At 46.7% G+C, this 27,325-nt stretch overlaps 1 protein-coding gene across 4 annotated transcripts in view; it reads left to right on the top strand.

Moving 5' to 3' along the window:
- The window catches only part of Ldlrad3 (low density lipoprotein receptor class A domain containing 3), a 239,017-nt gene that overhangs the window by 94,242 nt on the left and 117,450 nt on the right, over positions 1–27,325 (top strand). For all 4 annotated transcript variants that reach the window (XM_028895035.2, XM_028895034.2, XM_028895033.2 and 1 more), the window contains exon 3: positions 22,865–22,990. In XM_028895035.2, coding sequence (XP_028750868.1) covers positions 22,865–22,990 — 126 coding nt within the window. The remainder of the gene's footprint in view (positions 1–22,864; positions 22,991–27,325) is intronic.

The following is a 27,325-nucleotide window of genomic DNA, read 5'->3' as shown; positions in this document are numbered from 1 at the left end:
ATGAATGGCTCCCTGTGATTTTCTGGCATTCTAGACTACTTGGCAAGCTCCAGGTCAGGTAGAGAATCTTTCCTAAAAGAGCAAGGTAGCCAACACCTCAGGATTGATAGATAGCCGAGGTTATCTTTTGGCCTCTGCACATACATGAACATACATGAACACTTACATACACAGAGAATATGGATCATACCTGGTGGTTCAGGCTTGTAATTCCAGCACTCCAGAGGCCAAGGCAGGAGAATTGCAAGTTGGAAGCTAACCTGGGTTATATAGCAAGTTCCAGACCAGCTTTAGGCTCCCTGTCTTGAAAACAAACAATTAAAACCCAAACAAACAAAATAATGAATGGGTGAATCAGTTGATCAATGGATGGGTTGATGCATAAATAAGTAGATCTATGTCTCTATGGATACAAAGAGGGATACCTCACTCTATAACCATTCTCTCCTAGGAACCTTTTCTCCTCTCTCTTCCCAGGTGGGATAGACGGTTTTTCCCCCAGCTCACATAGAACTGTGCTTTTCTGTCTGACTTAAGAGTCGGATCTAATAAAGGCCCATGGGCACTCGCTCTCACACATCAATAGAAGCTTTAGGATGGCCGGCAAAGGGCCTGAATGCATCTTGCTCAGTTATCCCAGCCACAAACACAGCGAGCTCTGGGCACATGGGAGACACACAGCACAGGTTTGTTTGGAAGGGTGTGGACAGCTTGTATTCCTCTCTCATGACTGCTTTCTCGACTAGTTTTCTCTTAACAAGTAGCCAGAAAGGGTTGCGCGCACGCGCGCGAGCACACACACACACACACACACACACACACACACACACACACACACACACACACACACACACACACACCCTCTCATACACAATGTCTCTCAAGACTTTTAAAGGATTCACGTAATTGTTTTGCTTAAAAGCCTGTCTTCACACTGTCTCCTACCGCTTCATCCCTAATTCCAACCTGTTAATTAACCATTCTTCTGAAAACTTGGATTCCAAGGGATGAGAACTCTGGGACACCCCTCCCCCGTCAGCTAGTATATGGATACCTATTATCCTCAGCCTCTGTCATTAAATCCTAATGTTTTGCTTCAATTTAAAGGCAGGGGCAGAGACTAATGAGAGGCTTTTCTGCTGAGGAACAGTGGGCACCTGGCAGCTTCAGTGGCTTTTGTATTTATAGGGGTACCCACAGTACCCTACTGAAGTACCGCTGCTTCAGGGGGAGTGGCAGACAGCTCAGCCAGCCCTGAACATCTAGCCTTCCCCAGCTGCCTGTTGCTCAGGCAGCTTTGGTGCTCAGGGGAGAACCACAAACACTGAAGGAGCCTCATCTGTGGTGTTACTGTTACTCTTGTGCAGGGAGCCAGCCCTTGCTGTAGGTGAGCGGTCTAGCTCTTCTAGGTCTTATTTTCCTTAACTCTTAAGGGACTTGGTCATCTCTAAGTACCAAACATCTTTGGTTGTCCATGTAGGAACACATCAGCACATATGTCGGAATAGATTTTGAATGGTTTACATATGCAAAAAGCTGGAACTCCTAAGTGAGCACAGTTGGAGAAACTCTGGGGTCAGAGTGCCTCTATGTAAATGTCGCTGAAACTTTGTATACCAGGCACTCTGCTCAGTGCTCTGCATGGGTGATGTCATTAAGAATTCAAATTGCTCCACTAAGTCCCACTAACACACCCTTTATATAGTTGAAGGGTTGAAGCTGTACAGGAATTGGCCTAGGTGGAGCAAAGAAATGAATGCAGACTTTACAGATAGAGCGAGCCTGAACCACTGTTATGCTGCCCCCTGCAGGTGAGTGTGTGGAATGGCTGGTCTTTGAGAAGGAGGGTCTTAGGGATCCCTGGAGATTAGAGGCAAAATTCTGTACAACATATTCATTCCCTCTGCAAAACACACACACACACACACACACACACACACACACACACACAAACAAACAAACAAACAAACAAACAAACAAACAAAAAAGCTTGCATGATTAGTATCTGAAGTCAGTCCTAAGTGCTTCTCAGTTCTAGAGGATACAGCAGGGGCTTGAAGCATGAAAACCTCGATGCGAGTTTCCCTCAGTGATGCCATTTCCTATAAAAATCAACAGCTGGGGGCTGGCTCGGTTGGGAAAGTGCTTGCCTTGCAAGCATCAGAACCTGAGTTTGGATACAGCACTCATCTAAAATGCCAGGTATGCACATCTGTTATCGTGGTGGTGGTGAGATGGCAGATATAGACAGGAGGACCCCTGGAGGCCTATGGGCCAGCTAGCCTGCTCTACCCATGGAAATTCCAGGCCAGTGAGAGATGCTGTCTGAAATGAAAAGGTTGTCCTCTGACTTCCATGTGTACATACATATGCCATCGCCAACACACATAAACACAGCAGGTGCGTCCCAGGGCACTGTGCACTAATGATGTCTGGCAGATTCCTAACTACTGACGTCGGCTCCCAAAGCCCTCTCTGAAGTGTCATCCCTGGTGTCCGGCTTTATAAGTACTCAGAAGCTGGGGTTGTGGGGAAAGCTCTAGAAATGGAAGAATCTGGCTCCATAGGCCTGGGGCAAGACTGATTGTCTGATTGCAGCAGCCACCCAAGTGGTTGCTGATGCTGTGGGTCTGAGGTCTATCCCTCAAACCTCAAGGTCTGGAGTCCATGTTTCCTGGGGGCTAAACTGGCTGCATCAGAATAGCCCCAGGCCTTTGTGGGAGACCTGCTCCCACTCTTTTCTTCCTAGGGTATTCTTGAGGAGTGAGGGAAAAAGAGATTTGTGTAGACATATAGAGGAGAGAGACAGAAACACAGGATACCCTCAGGAGGGCCTGGGTCAAACTCCACCACCCCCTTCTGTCTCTTTTATTTATATTTATAGAAATGCCAAGGGGTGGAGCAAAAGACCTCCCCCTAGCACAGTCAAATGCAGACGCTTCCAAACACCTGGTAACCCTGCACATGGTCAATCCATCCCCTTATGTAGCCCTGCTGTGTAAAGCAAGCTCAGATCTCACTAGGAAACCTCTATGGACCCCAACAGGCCTTATATAAGCAGCAGGTCTCAGATGAGCCTTGGGAAGTTTCTGCACCGCACTGACAAACAGTGCCCTGCTCCATGCTTTCTGACAGTCAGTGTCCCTCATGGACTGGAGACAGGTTGCACAAGATTAGCTCATGGGTCTAGGTGGGACTGGATACTTGTGTTGTATTTCCCTGGGTCAGTCTATTCCATACCCAGACTTGGGAATTCTTGTAGCAATTGCCTCTTCATATCATCTAGTCTTTCCCATATGCTCAACTTGTGCTTGCTCCACCCTTTCTCCTTTGCTGTACTTGAATATGTGCCTTTGATCACCCATATCCTGGCTTTGCATCTGCCCCAATAATGGATTTGTGGCACAGGTCCCCAGGAATCTGCTATCAAATTTGGCAGATGTTGACATCCTTACTTGTCCTTCAAGCAGGACTAGACAAAGTTGACTGTACCTGGAAGTTTTCCTGTGTCCCACCCAGTCCATAGCTGCTCAGCCCCAAGTAAACATACAGAAGCTTATATTAATTAAAACTGCTCGGCCATTAGGTCAGGCTTACTACTGACTAGCTCTTACATTTAAACTCAGCCCATTTCTGTTAATCTATATGTTGCCACGTTTTCCGTGGCTTTACCTGTGTGCCATTACATGCTGCTCCCTGGATGGCGGGATGGCATCTCCTGACTCAGCCTTCCTCTTCCCAGCATTCTCCTCTTCTGCTGGCCCTGCCTATACTTCCTGCCTGGCTACTGGCCAATCAGAGTTTATTAAACCAGTTTACAAGGGCATTATCCCACAGCAGTTGAACACATTTTCCTCTACTCTCTATAGCTGTTGGGATTCTGTCCAATCATCTCTTCTTGTTTACCCTTCTTCCTTTTTAGTCCCCTTCACTGGATCATGTTCTTTTGGAAGCAGGCTCAACCTTTCCATATACCATATTCTCTCTGGGTGACTTCATCCCATTCCTTTACTCTAGTGCTGCTGGGTATTTCACTCCTGGAGGAGTTCCACACCACACGTCTGATCCAGACACTGCTCTCACATATACCGTGGAAGCAGCCCAGTGGATGTGGGCCCCAGAGTCAGGCAGTCTGGGGCACATCCTGGCACTGCCACTTGTCAGTGAGGAAATCCTGTGTACACTACTGATCTTCTCTTGGCAACAGTTTGAATGTGGTTCAGTGGATGCAGTGCTGTCCTGGTTAGTTTTTATTATCAAATTGATACAACCTAGAGTTACCTAGGAAGGGGAGCCTCAGATGAAGAATTGCCTCCATCAGATTAGCCTGTGGCTGTGTCTGTGGGACACTGTCTTGACTGATGGTTGATGACTGACATAGCAGGTCCAGTCCACTGTGGGCGGCACCATCCCTAGGCAGGCAGGCCTGAGCTGTATAGGGAAGCCAGGTGAGCATAAGCCAGTGACTGAGCCACTCCTCTGTAGTTCCTGCTCGAGTTCCTGATCTGACTTCCCTCAGTGATGGACTATGATCTGAACATTGTCAGTCTCTTCCTCTAAGGTTTGTTTTATCACAGTGACAGAGGATGGAACTAGAACAAGTTCCTCAGCTGGGACGTTTCCAGCCCCAAGGTGGATGCCTGTTGAGTTGATGGAGATCAATGTCTGCCTTGATTTTTCTTGAATTATTAGGAATAAGGACTTGGAGTAACAGCAATCTGGATAGCTCCCAGATCACACATAGACTCTAGTGAAATTTGGAAGTATCTTGCAACACCTCCTGAGCACGCCCTGCATTTCCCATCGGTTGCACACCCCTTTCCTGTACTCCTCACCTCTGCCCCATCTCACAGCCCTTTGTACATGCTCCTTTCCTGTGTGCCAGAGCCTTTGTGCCAATGCCAGGGGACTTAATCAGATTGTCCCTGCTTCCCTCAAGAACAGAGGGTCGAGTCTCCCTTCCTGCTCCTGCTCATTCTTGGGGGCTTTTGTGAAGCACGTGTCTCTCTGTACTACATGTGCACGACTGTCTCCTTTACATTGCATGTTCTTGAAGTTAGGCTGGACTCCCTGGTGTCAGGTACAGCTGGGACTCATTGTACATCTTGTGAATGGAGAGCAATGGAATGGCACTGCAAATCAGAGGCTGATCCAGTGGCACAGAGGGCCAGCCCTCAGGATGCTTGAGATGATCTTGCCTTGTTACGTTTGAGAACTTAAGAATGATCCCCGAGCCCTCTGTCTTCCTAACCATCTCTCTTGCTGCACTAATTCACCAGCAAGCCCAGCCAGCTCCCCGCCTAGAGCACCAAGTTTTAGCAGGGGTGACGCTGACATTTCACAGTGCTGGAGATGGCTTTGATGACCATACCTAGGGCTGTTGCTAATAGATAGTGGGTAGAGGCTAAAAATGCTGTAAAACCCTAGTTCACAGGGCAGCCCCTGCATGACCAAGTGTCACCCATCCTTGATGCCTTAGAGCTGAGTCATGGAACCTATGGTGAGCATTCTGAGTCCACCTACAGCTGTCCATCTGTTCATTGAGTTCTCACTGTGACCTAACACCTGGCAAAGGGCGGCGTCTAAGAGGAAGGGTTTGTTTGGTTTGTGGTTTGAGAGGGCTCGGATTCCCACAGCGGGTCAAGCATGGCAGTGGGAACGTGTGCTGACTGGTCACACTGCGTCTGCGGTGAGCAAGCAGAGAAATGATTCCAGCACTTCTTGCTTTCTCCCCCTTCCTTTAAATGACCCAAGCCCCACCCATGGGATGGTGCCACCCGTACTCAGGGTGCATCTTCCCTCCTTGGTTATACCTCCCTGGGTCCCTCACAGACATACCCAGAGGTGTGTCCCTTGTCCTTGCTCAGCTGCATCTTCATGTTACAGGTCTCGCTGTCACTGCTACTGCCTCCGGTGTTCCTGTCCTTACACCCAAGTTAGCCTCGCAGTCACTGTCATATGTTGTTACAACAGCTACAGCTCTCACCACTGGGTCTGCTTGCCTCCCTCCCTCCCCTCCCTCCCTCCCTCCCTCCCTCCCTCCCCTCCTCCCTCCCTTCCTCCCTCCTTCAGAGCTCCACGAGAGTAAGCCCTCTTGTGCCTTGTGCAGGGCTCTGTCCACGATGCTTAGAACAGTGCCCCGCACACAGTCCTCCATACACAGTGAGGGAAGTGTGGGGAATGTTAAAGCTTCACCCATAGCGGAATCTAGGAACCACACCACATGCCTTATTTTATTACATTAGTCCCCATGATAGGGTTATGGAGATGGAGAGCAGCCGAGGAAAATGAGATGCTGGAATTTGTGAGCTGGAGATGACCATGTGGCTAGAAGGCACAGAGCTGAGGTTTGAACTTACATGTTGGGACCCTAGAGTTGATTCTCCAAGTTAGTCTACCACACTTTTGAGGAAATGGATGTGGAATGTGAGTTTTGAGCCCGTACCTGTGCTTTCTGAGTGTGCGTATGGTGGAGCACCCTTTACTGACTGGGATTCAGTGTGACGTGAGTGAGTGAGTGAGTGAGTGAGTGTGTGTGTGTGTGTGTGTGTGTGTGTGTGTGTGTGTGTGTGTGTTTTGAGGTTATGGCGGAGTACCAAAAATCTCTCAATTCATAAAAAGTTCGGATTTAAGGCTGTGAATTTGTTCTCTCCATCCTCACTATTGACCACATTTTCTTTGTTGTTTTGACCGCTTGGGAAACTCAGGCTAAAACTTGATCCCTGATGGAAGTAACTTCACAAGAGAACATTCTGTTTGTCTCTTTCCTTTGCCTCTGCTTTCCCATAGCATCCATTTTTCCTTATTTTTAACATTGTTGTTTTCCTAAGCCAACTTAAAAGATTTCTGAAAACTTGTTATAAATTTATAAGAAATAAATATATATAAACTATGTCTCTGACTGGGTGGTGGTGGTGTACACTTTTAATCCCAGAACTCTGTGAGTTCGAGGCCAGCCTGGTCTACAGAGTGAGATCCAGGATAGGCACCAAAACTACACAGAGAAACCCTGTCTTGAAAAAAGCAATAAATAAATAAATGAATAAAGGAAGGAAGGAAGGAAGGAAGAAAGAAAGAAAGAAAGTCTGTCCCTGGGAAAATTATTAATCTGTGTTGGTGTCCTCTGTATGATATTGGAAATGGTTCTCACCCCTTTGTGCTTTGGGGTAGTGTAAATAGGGAAAGGCAAGAAGAGCCCATGAGAAGCATTTAACAAGCATTAGTGCTCTTTCTTCTCCTCTGCCTCTGTGAGGATGAGAGAACTCTTGCACCAGTACTTGGACTAGTGGGTGCCGGAAGGTGGCTTAACATCTTATTAAATCAGTCCTATCCACCGCTGGCTCTAGCGAGCTCCAGGACAAAGACCCACAACAAATGACTGGCTGTCCTCTTGGTTTTGAGTTGTAGTTTAATATTAGATTTAGAAAGTAGAAAGGACTCCATGGCTTTGCAGTAGACTCAGACACAGAGCCCAGCCTGACAAATAGAAAGCATTTAATTCAATAAAATGAAGTAGACTGACAAAAAACTTTTTGTTACTATGGCAACTGGGTACTTGGCCAGTCCTCCTTTAGCTTGATTATAATGCAGCAGTGAGAAATGTCAACTGTTCCGTCTCAATCGCTTATTAGCTCATAGAGTGTCCCAGTGCACGTACTAATTGTTACTGGATAAAGTAAAACTATATTGAGGTCCATGCCACCCGTTCCCTTGTACTGAGCCGTACTGGGAGCTTTAAAAAGTAGAAAACAGTACTTATGATGACAAAACTGCTTAGCCCTCACTGAAGCCAGGCATCTTCTCACTTAACCCAGTCTACTTGTAAGGGCTATTTCATCATCCCATTTCCCACATGAGAAAGTAAATCTTTCACAAGGAGCTGGTCCAGAATCTAGACCCAAGGCTATCTGGTTCTTAACACTGATTCTTAAAAGCTAATAGTGGGGTGTGTTTGTTTGTTTTCTTTAAGAAAAACAAGCTGGGTATAGTGACACATACCTATAATTCCAGCACTCAGAAGGAAGGGGTAGGTGGATCTCTGAGTTCAAGACCAGCCTGGTCTGCATAGTGAGTTCTAGGACAGCCAAAGCTACATAGTGAGACCCTGTCTTAAACACACACACACACACACACACACACACACACACACACACACACAGAGAGAGAGAGAGAGAGAGAGAGAGAGAGAGAGAGAGAGAGAGAGAGAGAGAGAGAGAGAGAGAGAGAGAGCAGAGAGAGAGAACAACAAAATGAAGAGTATTGAGCTCCTTTCTTCCATCTGAAAGTGATTGACAGATAGTCTTTGTGGATTTCAGGTTACCAGCATCCCTGGCTACCCATCATCTGTTGTCAGGGGACTTTCCCATGCCCTTCACCCCAGCATTGTCCTATGTTCCCTGGGAGCATGCCAGAACTGGGGAGGAATTTAGCTAATTTAGAACCTTCCAGAAAAAGAGCCACTCTTTTATTTCTGATGTCACCCCTCTTCTTAGGTCTCAGGAATTCTCATAAAATTTGGTTTCTTTATTTGGTTATATCAGAGAGCTGGGCAGTTATGTCACTAATTTTAGAACATTTCATCACCCCAGGAAGAAATGTTTGTACCCATTAGTTGTTATTCTCTCGTCTCCCCCTCCCGTTCCCTGGGAACCACTAACCTTCATCTCCAAGGATTTGCCTTTTCTGGACATTTTATGTAAGTGGGATCATTTTCGTAGCCTTTTGTGCCTCGCCCCTTTCATCTAACATAATGTTTTCCAGGTTCTACAGGATATCATGTGTCAGTCTTTCATTCCTGTGTAATATTACAGGCTATAGAGTGTAGGGGTCCAAGTTCAATCCTTTGCATATGAATTTCTAGTTGTCCCAGGCTTTGTTGAAGATTGTCTTTTACCGCAGTGAATTTTCTTGGCCCTCTTGGCAAACATCAATGAGCTGTAAAAGATTATCAGTTTTATTTTGTTAATCCACAGGTACACTCTTACTCCAACACCCCGAAGACCTGACTATTCTGGCTTAATGCAAAAATACTCCAAGATCAAGAAGTGTTAGCCCTCCAACTGTGTTCTTTTTAACAGAGTTTTCACTGCTCCGAGGCCCTTTCTTCCTCCACGTGAAGTTAGGATCTGCTTTTCAGTTTGAACAGATAAGTCAAATGAGATTTTATAGAGACTGTGTTAGAGCTGTAGACTGCTTTGGGGAGTGTTGCCTTTTACAGATGTTAATCTCACATTGTACGAATGTGAGGTGTTGTACATTCTCATAGCTGAGACAAAACCATCACCAGGAAGGAAGGGTTCATTTTAGACTATGGTTTAAAGAGGGGTACAGCCCATCGTGGCAGGGAGGGCATGGAGACAGGAGCATGATGGTGAGTTAATTATACCGTGTCCACAAATAGGAAGTGGAATGTAGGCAGGAAGTGGGGCCAACTATAAAACTTCAAGTTAGCCCCTCCCTTTACCCTTAGTCATCCACTTGAGGGAAGGTTCAACATCCTCAGGCTTCTACAACATTCTAAAACGGTACTACTTGCTGGGACCAAGTGTTCAAGCACTGAGCCTGTGGGGACACTCATGGTCAAAGCACCACAGATCCCTGTTTATTGAGTTGTTTTGTTGAAGGATGGTTTTCAGTTTTCCGTACACAAGCCTTACAGGTCTTCTGCTCAATATAGTCCTAAAGATTTTTGCTGGTTTTGATGTTATGCAGTTGTTTTCTTAATTTTGATTTTGATTCTTGATGGTGAGTGTGTAGAAATACAATTGATTTTTCCATGTTCATCTTCCACTATGCAGCTTTGATGGTCTTATTCCTTAGTACTAATTATTTTTTATGGATTTGCAATCTCTCTTCATCTTTAATACAGATATTCACAGCTATCAATTTCTCTTTCGACCCTGACTTGCTTGTATTCTTCACTTTTTAATACTTTGTTTTTGTTTCTATTTATAATCTCAATGTTCCTAGTCTTATATCTCATGTCTGACCCATGCATTTTGAATGAGGGTGTCACCTGATAGGCACATATTGGTGAATTTCACCAGATAAGGATCCTTCTGCTCTTGATTTCTAATTTCACTCTACTGTGGCTGGAGAAACACTGGAATTATGGTGTTTTAAAATTCATTGAAGTTTTCTTCAGGGTCTTGCATTTGGTCTGTCTTGGAGAATGTTTTTTGTACACCTGATATGTGTGTTCTGTACTTTCTGGGTACTGCATCCTAGAGGCATCTGTTGAGTCAGTTTTAAGTCTTTTATTTTATTTTATATTTTTGGGACAAGGTCTTATGTAGCTCAGGCTCTCCTTGAGCTCTCTGTGCAGCTGAGAAAGGTCTTGTCGCTTCACACACACACACACACACACACACACACACACACACACACACACACTGTGATTACAGCTACCATGCCTGGCTTGTGAAGTCCTGGGGATTGAACTCAGGGCTTTGCACACTAGAGTGCCAACCAAACTTCGTCTCAGCCTTGACATTTCTTTATGATGCTGCCAATGACTCCTATTTCCGTGCTGATCTCTAGCCTCTTGTATTTGTCACTGAACGTGTTGATGTCTCCTGTCATTTCTGTTAATTTGTCCCATGTATTTGGGGGCTCTTATTTTAGGGCATATAAATTTGTCTTCTTAAAAATCTTGCTTTGTTGCCGGGCGGTGGTGGCGCACGCCTTTAATCCCAGCAGTCGGGAGGCAGAGGCAGTCGGATCTCTGTGAGTTCGAGGCCAGCCTGGGCTACCAAGTGAGTTCCAGGAAAGGCGCAAAAGCTACACAGAGGAACCCTGTCTCGAAAAACCAAAAAAAAAAAAAAAAAGAAAGAAAGAAAGAAAGAAAAAAAAAGAAAAATCTTGCTTTGTCCTTAGGGGTAATTTTTTTTTATTAAGATTTCATATCATCTGGTACATGCATGGTCACTTCAGTTCTGTTGATTTTGAGTAGCTTTGGTTTTGTTTTTCTGCCTTTTTGTTTCTTTGTTTTGAGCTAGAGTCTCACAGTGTAGCCCTGGCTGGCCTAGAACTCCACTCACTATGTAAGTCAGGCTGGCCTTGAACACACAGCAGTCTGCCAGCCTCACCTCCTGAGTGCTGGGCTTAAAGGTGTCCATAGCCATGCAGTTGTATATTTCTCCTTAAGCCTTCCAAGTTTTCAGATGTGCAGCCAGGACCAAGAATCACTGCTCCATTAACGTTTAGGCTCAGGATTGCTGTATTTAAAGTTCACCCCCAGATGATGGTGGGATCATTGTGGGATTATCTGAAGCCTCACTGACTCATATTAAAGGCATCATAGAAACTTGGATTCTGCCTTACTTACTGTTCTGTTGCTGTGAAGAGACACCATGACCAAGGCAACTTGCAAAAAGAAGTGTTTAACTGGGGGCTTGCTCACAGTTTCAGAGGGTAGTTCATGGTCACTGTGGTGGGAAGTAGGGAGTCGGGCAGGAAGGCACGATGTTGAAGTAGTAACTGAGAGCTCACATCTAATCCACAAATTGCAGGCAGAGAGAAGGAAACTGGGCCTGCATGGGCTTTTGAAACCTCAAAACCACCCCCTGTGACAAGCCTTTTCTAATAAGGCCACACCTCCTAATCCTTCCCAAACAGTTCTACCAACTGGGACCAAGCATTTAAATATATGAGCTTATGTGGGTTGTTCTCATCCAAACCACCACAAATGCCCTGAGGAAGATCTTCCAGAACTATGTTTGTGCTGCTTTGCAGTCCTGTTTTCCTCAAAAGGTTCTTTTCTCTTTATATAATGACCAAAAAGAAAAAAAAAAAAGAAATCCTCCCGGGTGTCTGAGCAGTGGGAGGTACTGCCTGGCTCCAGCTGTGAGGACTGGATGGTCCTCTGGTTCTGAAGGTACCACAGTGGCCATTCACTGTGCTCCCAGCAGGCATTGCAGTAACAATCACCTGGACAAACTCTTGACTCCCAGGTCCTGGTGCCTCCTTGATTGTGTTGAGCGAGCCATGTAAACCGTCCAGGGAGCTTATCCCCCAAAGCTTCCTTTCACCTTTAATACTGTCTTCCAGAGAAAGTTCTAGGCTGCTACTATCAGTTCCACAGTAGTCCAGTGAAGTGAGATAATATGCCATGTCTTGATGAAGTTGATAAATAGCATATCCTCATCATACAGCCTGTGAGATTTGAGCTTGGGCAGGCTTACACCCTCCCCTACCTCCCTGCTCGGGCTATTAAAAGTCATTTGGTTTATTTTCCTTGCAACATCCACAACTGTCTTGTGTGTAACATAAAGACTCGTAATTCTGGCTACTTGGGAGTCTGAGGAAGGAAGACTACAAGTTCAAGGTCACCCTGGGCAATTAAGTGAGGCCCTGTCTCAAAATTAATAACATTGGGCATGATGGCACATGTCTTTAAATCTAGCAGGCAGATCTCTGTGAGTTTGAGGCCAGCCTGGTCTACAGAGCTAGTTCAGGACAGCCAGGGCTGTTACATAGTGAAAACTTGTCTCGAAAAAATAAAAAATAAAAACAAAAAAGCTGGGGGTGTAAATGAGTGGTAGAGTGCTTGTCTACCATGCTCTGAGAAAAAGAAGAAGGGGGGAGGGAGGGAGAGAGGCGGGAGGACAGAGAGGAGAAAGAGAGAGAGGCATAGAGCCACCCTTAAGGTGGATGGGCACCTCACCTTTGTCAGGGTCAGCAGTTGAGCCACAGGCCAGTACCAGTATCCGGCGTATAGCAGATTCTCTGTTCAGACAACTGGTGAGGCCTGTGTGCCTTTGTCCCTTTTCACAGTAGGGACATGGGGGTCGTGGGGGAGTAAATGCCTTGTCTAGGTCTCAGTGATTATGTCATATAGCTGGAACAGAAACTCCCTGTGACCCCCAATCCCTTCTGACATTTTCAATCCAGGCTGCGAACCTCGTATCTGAGACGTAGGAGAAGAGATGTTTGGGAAGATTGTGCTATTAGAGGATCTTCTGGCAATGCTGTTTCAACCGCATTTCCTTTCCACTTATATTCCAGTTAGCTTGCATCTGCTGCCCTTTCTCACATCTCAAGCAGCCAGTATGTTATTGTAGGGAAAAGTAATACCTGGCCACGTCTGATCAATAAACTTGGAGTCTACTGCAGCCTTCACATGGCGCTGAGCTGTTGTGACAAGCAGAGGCTTTTCACAAGAACTGATGATTTGCACAGGCTTCAGGGCTCAGCGTGGCTCTTACTTTTGGGGCTGTTTGTCATCTTCTTTGAGACCTCAGTGGACACGCTGCCCTTCCCTAGACTTCTAACAGAACCCTGGCAGGTTGTTTTTCAAAGACTGTTGTTCTTGTGTTTCATTCTTTGCTTTCTTGACCACCAACCGGAAGTCATTTTTTGACTTTGAAAAGGAACCACAGTTTGGCGTTTTAGAAAACGAGCCAAGGGACCCAATCTAGTGGCAATTTCAGACATTCGAAAAATGTCCACATTGTTCCCACCTCCAAGCCAGTGATGGTTTCAGCCGGGAATGGTTGAATGCGTGTGAACCTTTGGGAGGTGTTCACAATGATTTAAATTGCCTGCGTTTTCTAATTTGGTTTCTTTCTGATATATACTTTTGTGTGACATTCATTCGATAACATTACAATGAATTGAATTACAACTTGTTTGTAATATTTTTCTTAAGAGAAATGTATTTTTATTTTATTCATTTATGACAAGTGTGTGCTTGTGAGGGGGAGGCGGAGTGAGAGAGACAGCAGCTGAGCACCCGGATGTCAGAAGACAACTTTCAGGAGAGTCTGTTCTCTACTTTCTCTGTGGGTTCTGGGGCCCAAATAATTCAGGTCATTAGACCTGCACAGCAAGTGCCTTTGCCCACTGAGCCATCTTGCCAGCCCCAAGATAGTTTTTTTAGCTAAAGAAAAGATTGCAGGTACATTTACTTCTAGAAGCAGCACATTCCTGTGGCTTTCATGGTTCTCTTCATTTTCAATGTTATGACCTCTAGGCCCTTGCACACGCTCTTCCATTTCCTGGGAATAGTCTTCATACTGTACTTCTACAAGCACTGGACATCCTAACATGGCCTATCTGTCTTCTGTAGACAGTCATCCATCCCACTGCAGAGCAGTCTGCACCTTAATGCCAGTGGAATTCATGGCTGAGACAACTGCAGATTGTAACTGTCACGTGGGGTATCCTAGCCCCAGCCTGCATCCCTGGAAGCCAGAAAACTACCATCAGCCTCCGTGGAGTTGAGATTAGCTCCCTCGTGAGGACACTGCTTGAATTGCAGACAGAGCCTCATCCGCTTCCGTCCTCACCCACCTGCCTCCTGCACTGGTGACCACACAGCTGCCTCTGCCTGACAGGTAGCAGGAGGCTGGGGCATTTTGTGACTGGCCAACAATGGGGTAGATCTTCCCCCTTTAAACCTATTTTGTATCATGCACGGGCAAAGTGTAAATTCTTACAAAGTAGGCAAAAGTGCTTTAAGAGTTTTCAAATTCTAAAAGGGTCTTTTTTGCTAGGACAACAACCAATTGTATATGAGACTACAGCTTTTATGTATAAGAAAAAAATGATTTTGTTCCTTATTGAAATGGGGAGAGCTAACCTTTGACCTACAGTCTGTCTTGCCTATGGGGATATGTTGGGGTAAGGTGGAGCAAAGATTGTGGGAGTCGCCAACCAATGGCTGGTCTGGCCTGAGACTCATACCACAGGAGTGAGCCCACCTCTGACACTGCCTGGAGCACCAGGACCCAGAGGCTGGATGACCCAAGAGACCTAGGATAGGCCCAAACAAGATGAGAGGAAAAAACCGTCAATGTGGTGAGGCCTAATGTTCTGCTGTAAGCATAGACTGGTTCCTCGCCCAGTTGTCCTCCAGTAACTGGAAACAGATACAGAGATCCACAGCCAAACATTAAGCCAAGCTTGGGGAATCCTGTGAAAGAGGAGCAGGAGGGGTGTAGGAGCCAGAGGGGTCAAGGACATTACAAGAAAACCCACAGAATCAGCTAGTTTGGGCTCATAGGAGCTCACAGAGACTGAACCAAGAACCAGGAAGCCTGCATGGGATTGGCCTAAGCTCTCTGCACATATATGATCTGTAGCTTGGTCTACTTGTGGGACTCCTAACAGTGGGAGCAGGGACCGTCTCTAACTCTTTTGCTAGGTTTTGGGACCCTACTCCTCATACTGGGTTGCCTTGCTCAGCCTTAATACAAGGGGAGGTGCTTAGTGTTACTGCAGCTTCATATGCCATGTTTGGTTGATGTCCATGGGAAGCCTGCCCCTTCTGAACAGAAACAAGGAGTGCATGGGGGGGGGTGAGGGGCAGAAGAGGGGAGGTGGAGAAAAGGGAATGGGAAGAGAGGAGGTAAGGGAAACTGTGTCTGGATGTAAGAGAAATACATTTAATAATAATAATAAAAGAAATGAAGGAAACATACGAAGTAGTCTGTAGTTTGTAGACATCCTTCTCACATTACTCTTACATCTAGGACATCAGTGTTAGACTCAACTTGGAACAATAATGTTAGAATTGGCCCCACACTGTCCTCACGGCTGTCATTTTTTGGAATGGCATCTGGTTTTGTGATTGTAATACCAGGAAGAAAGGAGCAATAAGGTCACCTGCTCTGTGAGTTTTGAGACATAAATAGTATCTGGCAAAGTAGGATTATATCAGTCTGTTTTGTGGTTCTGTAATAAAATGCTGGAGGATGGGTAACCTTATAAAGAAAGATGTTTATTGTGACGTGCTTCTGGTTCTAGAGGAGACATGACCAGTGATAACCTTCTTGCTGGCAGAGTCCTAAGGTAGCCCAGGACATCCCATGGTAAGAGACAGGGAAGATGCATGTATGGCCTCTCTGCTGGTCTCTCCCTCCCTTTATAATGCAACCAGGATTTGGTCATGGCATCCCCTCTCTGATGACTTTATTTAATCATAGGTATCTCATATTGAAACATCAAAGGACTCATCCAGATTAAGTCCTCCCCACAACATAGGGATTAAATGTCAGCACAGGAACCCTGGGGAGGGACGTATTCTAACCATTTCCAAACTGTAGCAAGGTTGTCCCCATGTATGAGTTCATGGAAATATCTGGCTGTGCTTAATGAAAATACAGAGTCTCTGAGGGGAGTCACTTCCCCTAGTGAATCTGTGTGTGTGTGTGTGTGTGTGTGTGTGTGTGGTGTGGTGGTGGGAGGTTGCTGACTCACTCTTTGCAAAGCTGCACGGGGAAGGTAGGACTTCTGCAGAGACACACTGGAGTGGATAGCCCTGGGAGAGAGCACCTGTCCCCACCAGCCTCTGAGACCTCGGGGAGCGTGCCCTGGAGACAGAGATGCTGCATCTCCTGGAGAGCTGTGCAGACCAGGAAACCCCTTCCAGCAAAGACTGATGTCCGCAGATTTAGGAAGATAAAGGAGTGGCATGGTTCCCTTGACCAGATGGGAATGTCCCCTCCTCTGCAGGGGAATGGAATGTACGGATGTTAAAATGAAAGGTGACAGAAATGGATGGAAAGTATAGAGCGGTGCTGCAGTTAGGGACCAGCCTAGCATAAATGTAGAACGATGGTTTGCTCTCATCTGTCGTGGGCAGCGGTCTTTTCTTATGGCCATCTTTGGCCTCAGGGGATGTCAGGTGAGAGCTAAGGGACACCAGAATCTACACTGTGCATAGCCTTGGACCCAGCAGCTGTACATCAATAAGATACTATTCAAGTGGGAAGATGACTGTATACATCTCCGTGTGCTATTTAAAGTGTCTGTCAGTAACTGACCTCCTCTGACTGAGCCATCAACCCAGCCCCCACAGCATTCTTAATGGCTGAGGATAGTTTTACTGTGGTGGCTGGGTTGATGGCTCAGTCAGTAGAGTCCTTGGCCTGCAAACATAAGGACCTGAGTTTAATCCCTCCCACCCACATAGAAATGGGGCATAGTGTTTCTATACCTGAGATCCCTGGACTAGAGACTGGGGAGCCAGATGCCACAGGATTCCTGGAGCTCATTGGCCAGCCAGTTTCACTCAGTCAGCAAGCTCCCAGTTCAGTGAGAAACCCTGCCTTAAAAAAATAGGTGGAGAGTGATCAAGGAAGACCCCTTATGTTAACCCCTGGCCTCCACATGCACTCACACATGTATGCATGTAGCCACCCTCCCCCTGACACACACACACACACACACACACACACACACACACACACACACACACACACAGATGCTGTGGATCAGTAGTGGTCAGAAGCAGGTTTCGGAGCAGTATGTGTTTATATGCACCTACACACTGCGGCCAGCTTGTTAATTCCAGTCTGTGCATACTCAGTAGCTTACACACTGGGTACTTTTTCTGAGCAGTGGACAAGACAATGTTCGGCATTCCCATGCTGTGGCTGGTATAGCAGCGTTTTCTGGAAGCCCAGGAGTGCTGCAGAACACCAGGCTTCATTCTCGACTTGTTGCATTATCAGGATTTGACCCATTGACCCATTTGCACAGGATTTTTCTTGCTGCTGTTATGGTTTGAGTATGCCTTGGCCTCCATAAGCTTATGTGTTTGAACACCTGGTCCTCAGATAGCAGTGATGTTGGGGAAGCTGTGGGACCTGTCTGGCAGAGGTGGGTCTTTGGGTGTGTGTGTGGTGATATATTGTGTCCCCCAATATATTGTGTACCCCAATAAACTTATCTGGGGATCAGAGAACAGAGCCAGCCACTAGATTAGACATAGTGGCCAGTGGTGGTACATGTCTTTAATCCTAGCTTCTGAAGGCAGAGATCCATCTGAATCTCTGAGTTTAAGGCCACACTGGAAACAGAGCCAGGCAGTGGTGGTACACACCTTTAATCCCACTACTGGGAAGCACACACGCCTTTAATCCCAGGAAGTGATGGTAGGAAGCAGAAAAGTATACAAGGCGTGAGGACCAGGAACTAGAGGCTTTTAAGCAGTTGAACTAAGACCTTTTGGGTGAGGACTCAGGGGCTCTTGGGCTAAGGATTTCCTAGAAGGCTTTTAAGCAGTTCAGCTAAGGTCCCTTCCAGGTGAAGACTCAGGCTTTCAGTCTGAGGAAATAAGATCAGCTGAGGAGTTGGCGAGGTGAGGTTGGCTGTGGTTTGTTCTATTCCTCTGATCTCTCAATTTTTTACCCCAATTTCTGGCTACAGGTTTTTTTTTTTCTTTCTTTTTTTTTTCTTCCTTTTTCCTTTTTTCCTTCTCTTTTTTAAATAAATAAGACCGTTTAGCAATTCGTGGTGGCGGGGTGGTGGCGGGGTGGGGGGTGGTTCCTCGCCTGGCTGTGCTTTTACTTCCTGGCTGGCTGTCCTGATTGCCCCCACACTCTCAGCAGTGTGAACTGAACCACACCCACTCCCACGCCTTCCCCTCCTGATGGACTTTTAACAGTCTCCTGACACTGTGAGCCAAAATGAGTCCTTCCTCCCTCACAATGAGAAGAGTAGCTGATACAGAATCATGTTTACTAAATGTCCACAGCACTCTTTCCTGGGTGGTGGTGATGGGTGGTGATCTTCACATTCTCCTTCATACGTTTCTCTGCCATAGACATCTTTCACAGTGAGCTCAGGCTCCAGCTTATGAGCAAGGATGGGAACATTGCAGAGGAGCTTGTGGCTCCTGCTTCTGCGGCCCATCTTGGCTTTGTACTGGCAGGATCCTGTGGCAGGAGTTGGAGGTCAGCAGCTCCTCCTCATCTGGCCAATACAGAGGCAAAGAGGGCCACCCTGAATATACCCATTGCTTGGTCTGGTGGTGTAGCCGCCACCTGAGGGATGTGCCAGGTCTGACTGGCGGAGTTCATAGTTGTTCTGGCTGACTTGGGTGGTGACTGAGACAGGATCTCACTGTGACACTCGGGCTGCCTTCACACTTGCTGGCCTCCTGCTTCTGTATCTTAGTGTGTCACAGGTGTGTGTCACCACACCAGACTTCTAGCCCAGCTCTTGTGTGCAGTGCACTGGGGGAGACCTGGGCTGTCAGCGATAGATAACAGACCTAGGTCATTCTCTAAAGGGTGTGCGTGTAGCCATGAGTGCTTTCTGGGCAGATTGAGAGTCACAGGCTTGCAGTGTAGTGAAGAGCCTTCTACTCCAGGTCTGGAGCATTCTGGCATGTAGAAGAAGGGCTCTTGGTTTCCTGGTTCCCTTATCTTTGTTCCCATTGAATCTGAACTTTGGTAAGCTGTCTGAGCCAGGTGTGGCCCGGCAGCACTCTCTGTGGCATAGTGCTACAGAGCTGAAAGAGGCTGGACTCAGGAGCGGGAGAATCAGGCTCAAGACCAAGTTCAGCCCACAGGAGCTGCCTGACTCTGGGAAGGTTTGCTGTCTGATTTGGGCTTCAGTATTCACAGCTGTGAGACCCGAAAACTAGGTATTAGATAGACCCATGCATCCTCCATGCTCTGGACTTAGAGATTGGTGTCACCATACCATTTCCTGGTACCCTGTAGTTCTCACATGTCTCCCAGAGACCTATGTCTCTGACCTTTAGTCCATCTGTACCCCCTGGCTTCTGGTAAAATGGGAAAAATACGGACAAGTCAGCGAACATGCAGGTCAGGTTCCCACCTACACTTCAGGATGAAGAGTTGTTCGCTTCGAGTCTGGAGACTACCTTCCTGTTGCCACGGCTGCCTGAGTTGTGGTGACTGAGGAGACGTTCTTCCAGATGGATCAGCCTCAATTGAATGTCTCATCCCCCATCACAGGGACCACATAATTGTTTCTCCCCAATTCACCCTTGGTTCTGCTGGTCCCTGTTTGGCTACTAGCTCTGTTGTGTGGCTTTTCCTAAGGAGATGTAAGCAACTGTCTATTCATGCTAGGCAGTTAGGGCACTAATAACAGACCAAAGAGATGATTTCACCCAAACCTGATTTTGTGACCAGTGTGTTTACTGCGGTTGCTTACAGGAGCACGGGTGACTCAGAACCTTGCCCACCACACCGTGAGCGACGACTCACAAAAGCACACCCACAGAGCTCCTTGAAAACAGCTCCACTGTTGAGTCTCCTCTCTCCTAACAATTGTTTCCTTGGCTATATGACTTTGCGGAGGGACCCTATAAGTCATGTAAATTTATGGCCTTCTTGATCCTCTAATTTATGTTAGTTTTTTGACTCTCTGAGCCTCCCTCTTTCCTCCAGAGGAAACAGCCACATATCGGTTTCTGTCAGAGGCTCTGTCATGGTGGTAGGAAAAGCAAGTGCCATTGTCTCTACTCAACCTTTTATATCGACCACCTCCATCTTACATGACCCCTGGAGGGCGAGTTTTGCCTCCACTTCGTTGGTGAAGAAACTGAGACTCAGCAATATTCAGAAACATGTCCAAAGTCATCAAAATGGAGTCTGAGTTTGAGCCCAGAACTCTTGAGATGGTGCTTTGTGAAGAACTCACAAATAACCTGTTGACCACGAGTCAGCTGCCACCTAAATTGGCATCATACAGACAGTGGGAACATGTAGGTAATTTACTGTATTTGTTCAGAAGAAATAGCCTTTTCCTTCTTGGAGGAGTGTGGGTCCAGCCTCACAGACAGGAGGCTGGCGGATGCTCAGCGGGGCTGCTACCTGCACTTAGCCATAGATCTCATCTTGTGTCTCCTAATCGACACTCAGAGCAGACAGCACCATTAACTAGAAAGAGCATCACCCCCCAGGGCTACGGGGCTTAGCAGGGCAGTAAATCAAGCCCAAGTTACAACTGTTTCTGTTCAAACTGTTTGTACAGCAGGTGTACAAAATGAATTTCTTCAGCGCAGGAGTCTGGCTTCTGTTGGGAGAAGTGACAGCCTGTGGCAGAGAGGCGTGCTGTTAGGTTGATTGAGGTCATGGCTTCTGGAGTCCACATGCCTAGGCCTCCCCTCAGCACTAGATTTCTTAGCTGTGTGAACTTGACTAAGTCACTTTATCCTCAAAGCATAGCCACAAAATGGTGACAGAAGCCATACCTGTCTATATCAGGACTCCTCAGGACCCTCCCAGGGTCATCATTTCCTAGGATTCTCCAAATGGTCATTGGCAAATGGTCATCTCCAGGACCGTGGTTCATGACCTCAAAAGGGAGCAATGCAAATTCAATAATAGGCAAAATATGATGGTAGTGGTACCCAGAGAGGCCCAAGCCTTGGCTTCCTAGAGTTCTCTCTTAGAGCACGCCTACAAGGTGCACTCTGTTCATCTGGGTTTCAACACCATGTGTGAAGTGCCCACCGGGCAAGCTCATTTCAGACTCGGCACCCAGTTCTTGTCAAGGGCTGATCCGCCGGGCCCTGTCTTAGTTTCCTTTCCTGCTGCTGTGGGATAATACCCTGACCAAAGCAGCTTAAGGAATGCCTCAGAGTTGCAAGGTGCTGCTCCTCGTGGCGGGAAATCATTGCGGCAGGAGCTTGTGGCAGCTGATCACATTGCCTCTGCAGTCAGCAAGCAGAGGTGGTTTCCAGTGCACAGCTCCTCTTCATGTTCGCTCTTGTCCTAGGTTTTCCCGCCTCGCTTACTCTAATCTAGATGCTTCCTCACAGACATGCCAGAGGCTTGTCTCCTATGCTATTCTAGAGCCTGTCAAGTTGACAGTCACGGTTCACCATCACAAGCATCCACTGCCTCATATGTTCCTGGATTCCAGACTCAAAAGAAATGCAAATGTTAGCACAAACTAAACTGGACAGTTTGCGTAAGCTCTCAGAGAGGTAGGATGTCCCCACACATTCTGTAAGCCACATTCCCAACTGTATTTCCAGCCAAGCAAGGTATGACCTTGCAAGCAGGTCTCTGGAAAGGTACAGCCCCGAGAGTGTCACATGCGCTTTTCTGCACGCTGTCCCATTGAGTGACTACTGGGTAAATTAAATGAGAAAATCTATGCAAAGGTCTTGGCACCCTGCCTAGTATGGCAAGGACTCACTAAATGCCAACAACAGTTGCTTTGATATTCAGGGAATGCATTTTGACTGGCTCTTCAGCTTCTAAAGAAGCAAGCTCTGTGTCTCCCGTCCAGCTCTGTATCTACCACTCATCCACTCACCCACTCACCTATCCATTCCTTTGTTTTGCACCTGCTACATTATGCAGCTTCTGCCTCGCCTCCTCCAGGACTTCGTGTGCACCTTTGATGGGGTGTTTATGTGTGTATGTGGGTAGGCATTGTGTTTGTGTGTTGGAGCATGGAGGTCAGAGGTCAACTTCAGTTGCTGTTCTTCAGGAGCTAGCCACCTTGTTTTTGAGACAGGGTCTCTGGGACTCGGCAATTAGGCTAGGCGGGCTGGCCACTGAGCACCAGGGGTTCACCTATCTATCTGTTCTTCCCCAGTGCTGACATTGCAGGTACATGCCACCACGTGGATTCAGGTTGTTTTTTCTTGCTTTCTTATTTTTTTTTTGGGTGGTGGTGGGGTTTCGAGACAGGGTTTCTCTGTGTAGTTTTACTGCCTGTCCTGGCTCTCACTCTGTAGATCAGGCTGGCCTCCAACTCACAGAGATCCGCCTGGCTCTGCCTCCCGAGTGCTGGGATTAAAGGCGTGCGCCACCACCTCCCGATTACAGTCAGGTTTTTTGTATAGTTTCTGAGGATCAAAATCCGGTCCTCATGCTTGCGTGGCGAGCATTTTACTTAGTGACTGAGGCATCTCCCAGGTTCCTTTAAGGACTTCTGAAGCAGGGTTGATTGGCAACTCTAAAAACTGATGCATGTAGGTGTCCATGCGGGCTGGGGATTTGCCAGTGATGATGGTAACATGTCCTTGGGAGCGTTATGCTAAACCTGAAAGGACTCATTCATACCTTTAGAATAAGTGGGGTCAGGAGGCTGTGGCCTGAGAACTGCACCCCCTGATAGACCTCTGTGTCTTTTCCTCCTGCAGCCAAAGCGAAGTCAAAATGCGGCCCCACCTTCTTCCCCTGTGCCAGCGGCATCCACTGCATCATCGGCCGCTTCCGATGCAACGGCTTTGAAGACTGTCCGGATGGCAGCGACGAGGAGAACTGCAGTAAGTCCTGGGACCTCGGGCACGGTGACCTTTGTCTCTCCTGCCGGCTGGGCTGGTCTGGCCGTCCTTCATTACATCGCCTTCTTTAGTACCCCTGGGCACGTGACTGTTAATTCCCAGGCACTGTTTGTGGAGGGCCATAGTAAGCCCATGGCGTCTGTTCCATTCACAGTCCCTCTGCAGACGCACAGATGAGGAGCCTGAACTAGAGGGGTGCATTAGCCACAAAGCTCCTTTATACCTCATCTGGTTGACCGTCTCAGCACCCCATGTTTTTGTACTTGCTTGCTCCTCTTCTCTGAATGCTTTAAAAACTTTGATTTGTTCGTTATATTCTATGAGAGTTGGAGAGACGGCTCAGCAGTTAAGAGCACTTGTTGCTCTTGCAGAGGACCTGAGTTCAGTTCCCAGCTTCCACACAGTGTCTCACAGCTCTTCCAACTCCAGTCCTAAGAGATGTGGCACACTCTTCTGAACTCCAAGGGCACCAGGCATGCATGTAGTCACATACATACATGCAGGCAAATCACTCATACACTTAAAAAAATTAGATTCTTTGAAAATAAATTCTTGAAAAAAATTTCAGATAGTAGAGAGTTAAAATTATCCTGTGACCACCATGTTTTTGACCTGCTATGTAATATTCCATATAAGTACACAAACATACAGACACACACACGTTTTACACATTCACTTTAGCTCACTTTGCCTCTTTGCAGTCTTGCTGCAGGGTTTAACCCTTCCTTGGTCTAAACACATGGAGTCTTTTCTAGTGTTTTTTTGGGCCACAGTGACTTCACATACTGCAGTGTCAGGGTAGGAAAGGTCAAGTTCTCAGCTCCCTGCTGTCCTGGAATGTAATGACCTAAGGGGGAGGAAGGATGTGTGTGTACAGTTAATCCAATGACAGTAAAGACACGTCAGACACATCTGGGATGCGCGCTCAGCTGAGCCATCCTCATTGCTTGCCCTGTAAGATTTACATGTGGGATACTGGCCTTTAATCCTGAAGTGAGTAAATGGTACCCATTCCAGATGATAGCTGAGGGTAGAGTAAGCCATGTTGTCTTCTCATCTACCTATGTAAAATTATGATCCGGCGTCCTGCCTTGCTGCCTTGAAGACTGGTTTTATTAAAAAAAAAAAACAATCATACATTTACCCACCACTTGTTGTAGATTCATGAGATAGCTGACTGAAAAAGTTACTGTTTTGTAATCAAAGAATATAACTCATGGAAGAATGAGAGTTGAAACCTTGTTGCTTGCTGGATGCTTGTAATAACCACCAGTGGCTGTGAGAAGCCCGGGTGACAATCTGTACAGAGCTCTCCAGGGACTGACAGGTCAGGCTGAGGGGGTCCTCACACACCACTGGGCCTTTCTGGACTTGAGTCAGCATTACCCCACTCCAAGTGGGGTGCAGAAACCTGGTGCTGGGGGTCTCTTCATGTTATAGAGATAACTCTTCAGTCATTTAACTCCCAGAAGACAGTGTTTGGTTTTTGTTTTAAATTTTCAGCTCTAAAGGGCTCCAGAGAAGATGCAGTGTTCATTCAGATGGGCAGTGATTCAGCTGCTCTTCCCTCATGCCCGTGAGGGTCCTCTGGTGTCGTTCCCTTCTGTCTAAAGAACTTCCTCCAGTGATGCTTTTTTGGAAGATTTTATTTTCTTTTTAAGTGTGTGTGTGTGTGTGTGTGTGTGTGTGTGTGTGTGTGTGTGTGTGTATACACAGATGCCTGTGGCGGTCAGAAGTAATCAAATCTCCTGGAGTTACATTTGAGTGTAACTCCACTGAGTTACAGTTGGGGTGTGAGCTGCCCACGGTGGGTGTTGGGAACCAAGCTCAGGTCCTGTGGAAGAGAAGTATGTGCCTGTAACTGCTGAGCTGTCTGTCTGTCCTGCTCAGCGGTGCTGTTGACAGCAGTGTTGCAGAAGACACACGCTCTGCGTTTTCACTCAGCCGGGGATTTCTGTCTCCCTCGCTTTCCTAAATGCATTTTTATGGTGTGTGGTTGGGGCTGACAGTCCTTTCTCTGAGGACTTTAAATGTGCCACTTCCTCAGGCCTCTCTAGTTTCCGGCAGGAGAGTCACAGTCACTCAGTTCGTTCACCTGCACATCCTGCATCTCCCCTCTGGCTGCTTCTGAGAGCATTTTGTCTTTGATCCTGAGCATTTAGATTTTGGTTTGGGCATCTGCAGGTCGATTTTTTTGACTTTATCCTGTTTAGGGTTTTCTGAGTCTGGGTTTTGATTTTGGGCACACTTACTACATTTTCGGCTACCATTTCTTCAAATGTCTTCCAGCGCTGGCCTCTTTCCTTATGAGATCCAGGTGACAGGAGCATCGGATTTCCAGCCGCTGTCTCATGAGTCCCCGAGGCTCTGCTCCCTTTTTATCGGTCGTTTTGCTCCCTGTTGTTCAGAGGGATACTTTCCGTGCATCTGTCTTCGGTTGCCAGTTCCTTCCTTTGCCGTCGCTACTCTTTCCCCTGCTAGCCAGCTGCTGAGCTTTCGCTTTGTTTTAATGTGTTTATTCCAGTTTTCTATTTCTAAAGTTGCCTTTTTTTTTTTCTGTCTCTTGTTTCTTTGCTGACTTTCTGTTTTTCCATTTGTTTCCAGTGTCTTTGTGGCTGCTTATTAGAGTGTAAGAGACGTGTTACATTTGGATCACACAGTTCCAATACCTGGCACCTTCATATTAGTATCTGTCTGGTTGCTGTCTTTTCCCACGTGTGTTGAGATTTTCCTGATTCTCCGTATGACGTCTAATTTCAGTTTCTGTTCTGGCATTTTCTTTGTTTCGTCTGATGTGAGGATCTTAAGTACATTCTGGAGAGAGAATACTTACATTTTTGCCTTAGTAGGCAAATGTCCTAATAGACTTATTCCTACTACTTGGTTATGGACTGTGCTGGTGGAAGCAGACTGTGGGCATTCAGTGGTCTGAGTTCATTCTCAACCTCTTTGTGTGGATTAGGACAGTGCACACAGGTGCAGTGTGGGGCTCCATGATTAGGACAGTGCACACAGGTGCAGTGTGGGGCTCCATGATTAGAGCAGTGCACACAGGTGCACCACAGGCACACAGGTGCAGTTTGGGAGTCCACCTAAGAAGAATAGTACACATCCGTCTGCTTCTCTCTCTTCAACATGGTGGGAGCATCTTTCCAGGAATCTAAAGATCCTAAGAGTTAAAGGGAAAATTGTAAACTCACCTCCATTTTGTAAATAATTTAAATGCTGGCCTTCTTCCCCAATGGCTATGTTCAAATTACTTTTCAGAATGTTAAAGTGGTTCTATATATGTCCCAGCCAACTATGTAAAGCTGCTTTGTGGAAGAGCCAGCATGATACATGGTTCCTGCCCTTGCCCTGCCCAGGAATCTTCCATAAATGAAACCAAGCAGCATCACAGAGAGACTCCTGGAGTGGGGGTGGGGGGTGGCTCAGCATCACAGAGAGACCCCTGGAGTGGGTGTGGGGGCGTGGGATGGCTCAGCATCATAGAGAGACCCCTGGAGTGGGGTTTGGGGGGATGGTTCAGCTTCATAGAGAGACCCCTGGAGTGGGGGTGTGGGATGGCTCGGCATCATAGAGAGACCCCTGGGGTGGGGGGGAGACGGCTCAGCAAGCACACTTGCTCCTTTTGTACAGGACCCAGGTTCAGTTCCCGGCACCCTTACAATGTCTCAACCTTTTGTAACTCCAGTTCAAGAGAATCTGATACTCCCTTCTGGCCTCTGCAGACACCAGGCAAACATGTGGTGCACAGACAGACATGCAGGCAAACATACACAAAGTAAAAATAATGATAAGACTTTAAAAAGGTTTTTAAAAAGTAAAAGAGACAACCGGATACTTTATACCTCCTGTATGGTCCACTAGAGCACACATCATCAGATTGACGTGGTTTTGCCAAAACCATCCCAGCTGCATCTAAATGAGCCTCGAAATCTGACCATTCAATTTCTAGAAATTGAGGTTTAGAGGAATCTGTCCATAATAGTGTACAAGGCAGAGGGTCAGATCCAGAGTGTGGACCCGGCTTATCCAGAAGTAATGGTTGAAGCATGGAGGGAAGGGGGACCTGTAAACTGGGAGGCTTCAGAGAGGAGTCAACCCCATGCTATGTGCGGAGTATGTTTTCTCCTGACTCTAAATAAAACCATTGTTTAAAGAATGTTGAGATAATTGAAATCTTGAATTGTGATGTGATATTTGCTGATATTAAAGCATCTTTGCTAATGTTTAAGGTCTGAGAATAGTGGTAATGTGGTTTTGTTATCCATATCTTTTAACAATGTGTATTATAGGTTATAAAACTGAGATTAA

This window comes from Peromyscus leucopus, chromosome 4 (assembly GCF_004664715.2).
Source record: "Peromyscus leucopus breed LL Stock chromosome 4, UCI_PerLeu_2.1, whole genome shotgun sequence".
Taxonomy (NCBI): domain Eukaryota; kingdom Metazoa; phylum Chordata; class Mammalia; order Rodentia; family Cricetidae; genus Peromyscus; species Peromyscus leucopus.
The sequence above is the reverse complement of the archived record's forward strand: the minus strand, read 5'-3'. Positions and strand labels throughout refer to the sequence as shown.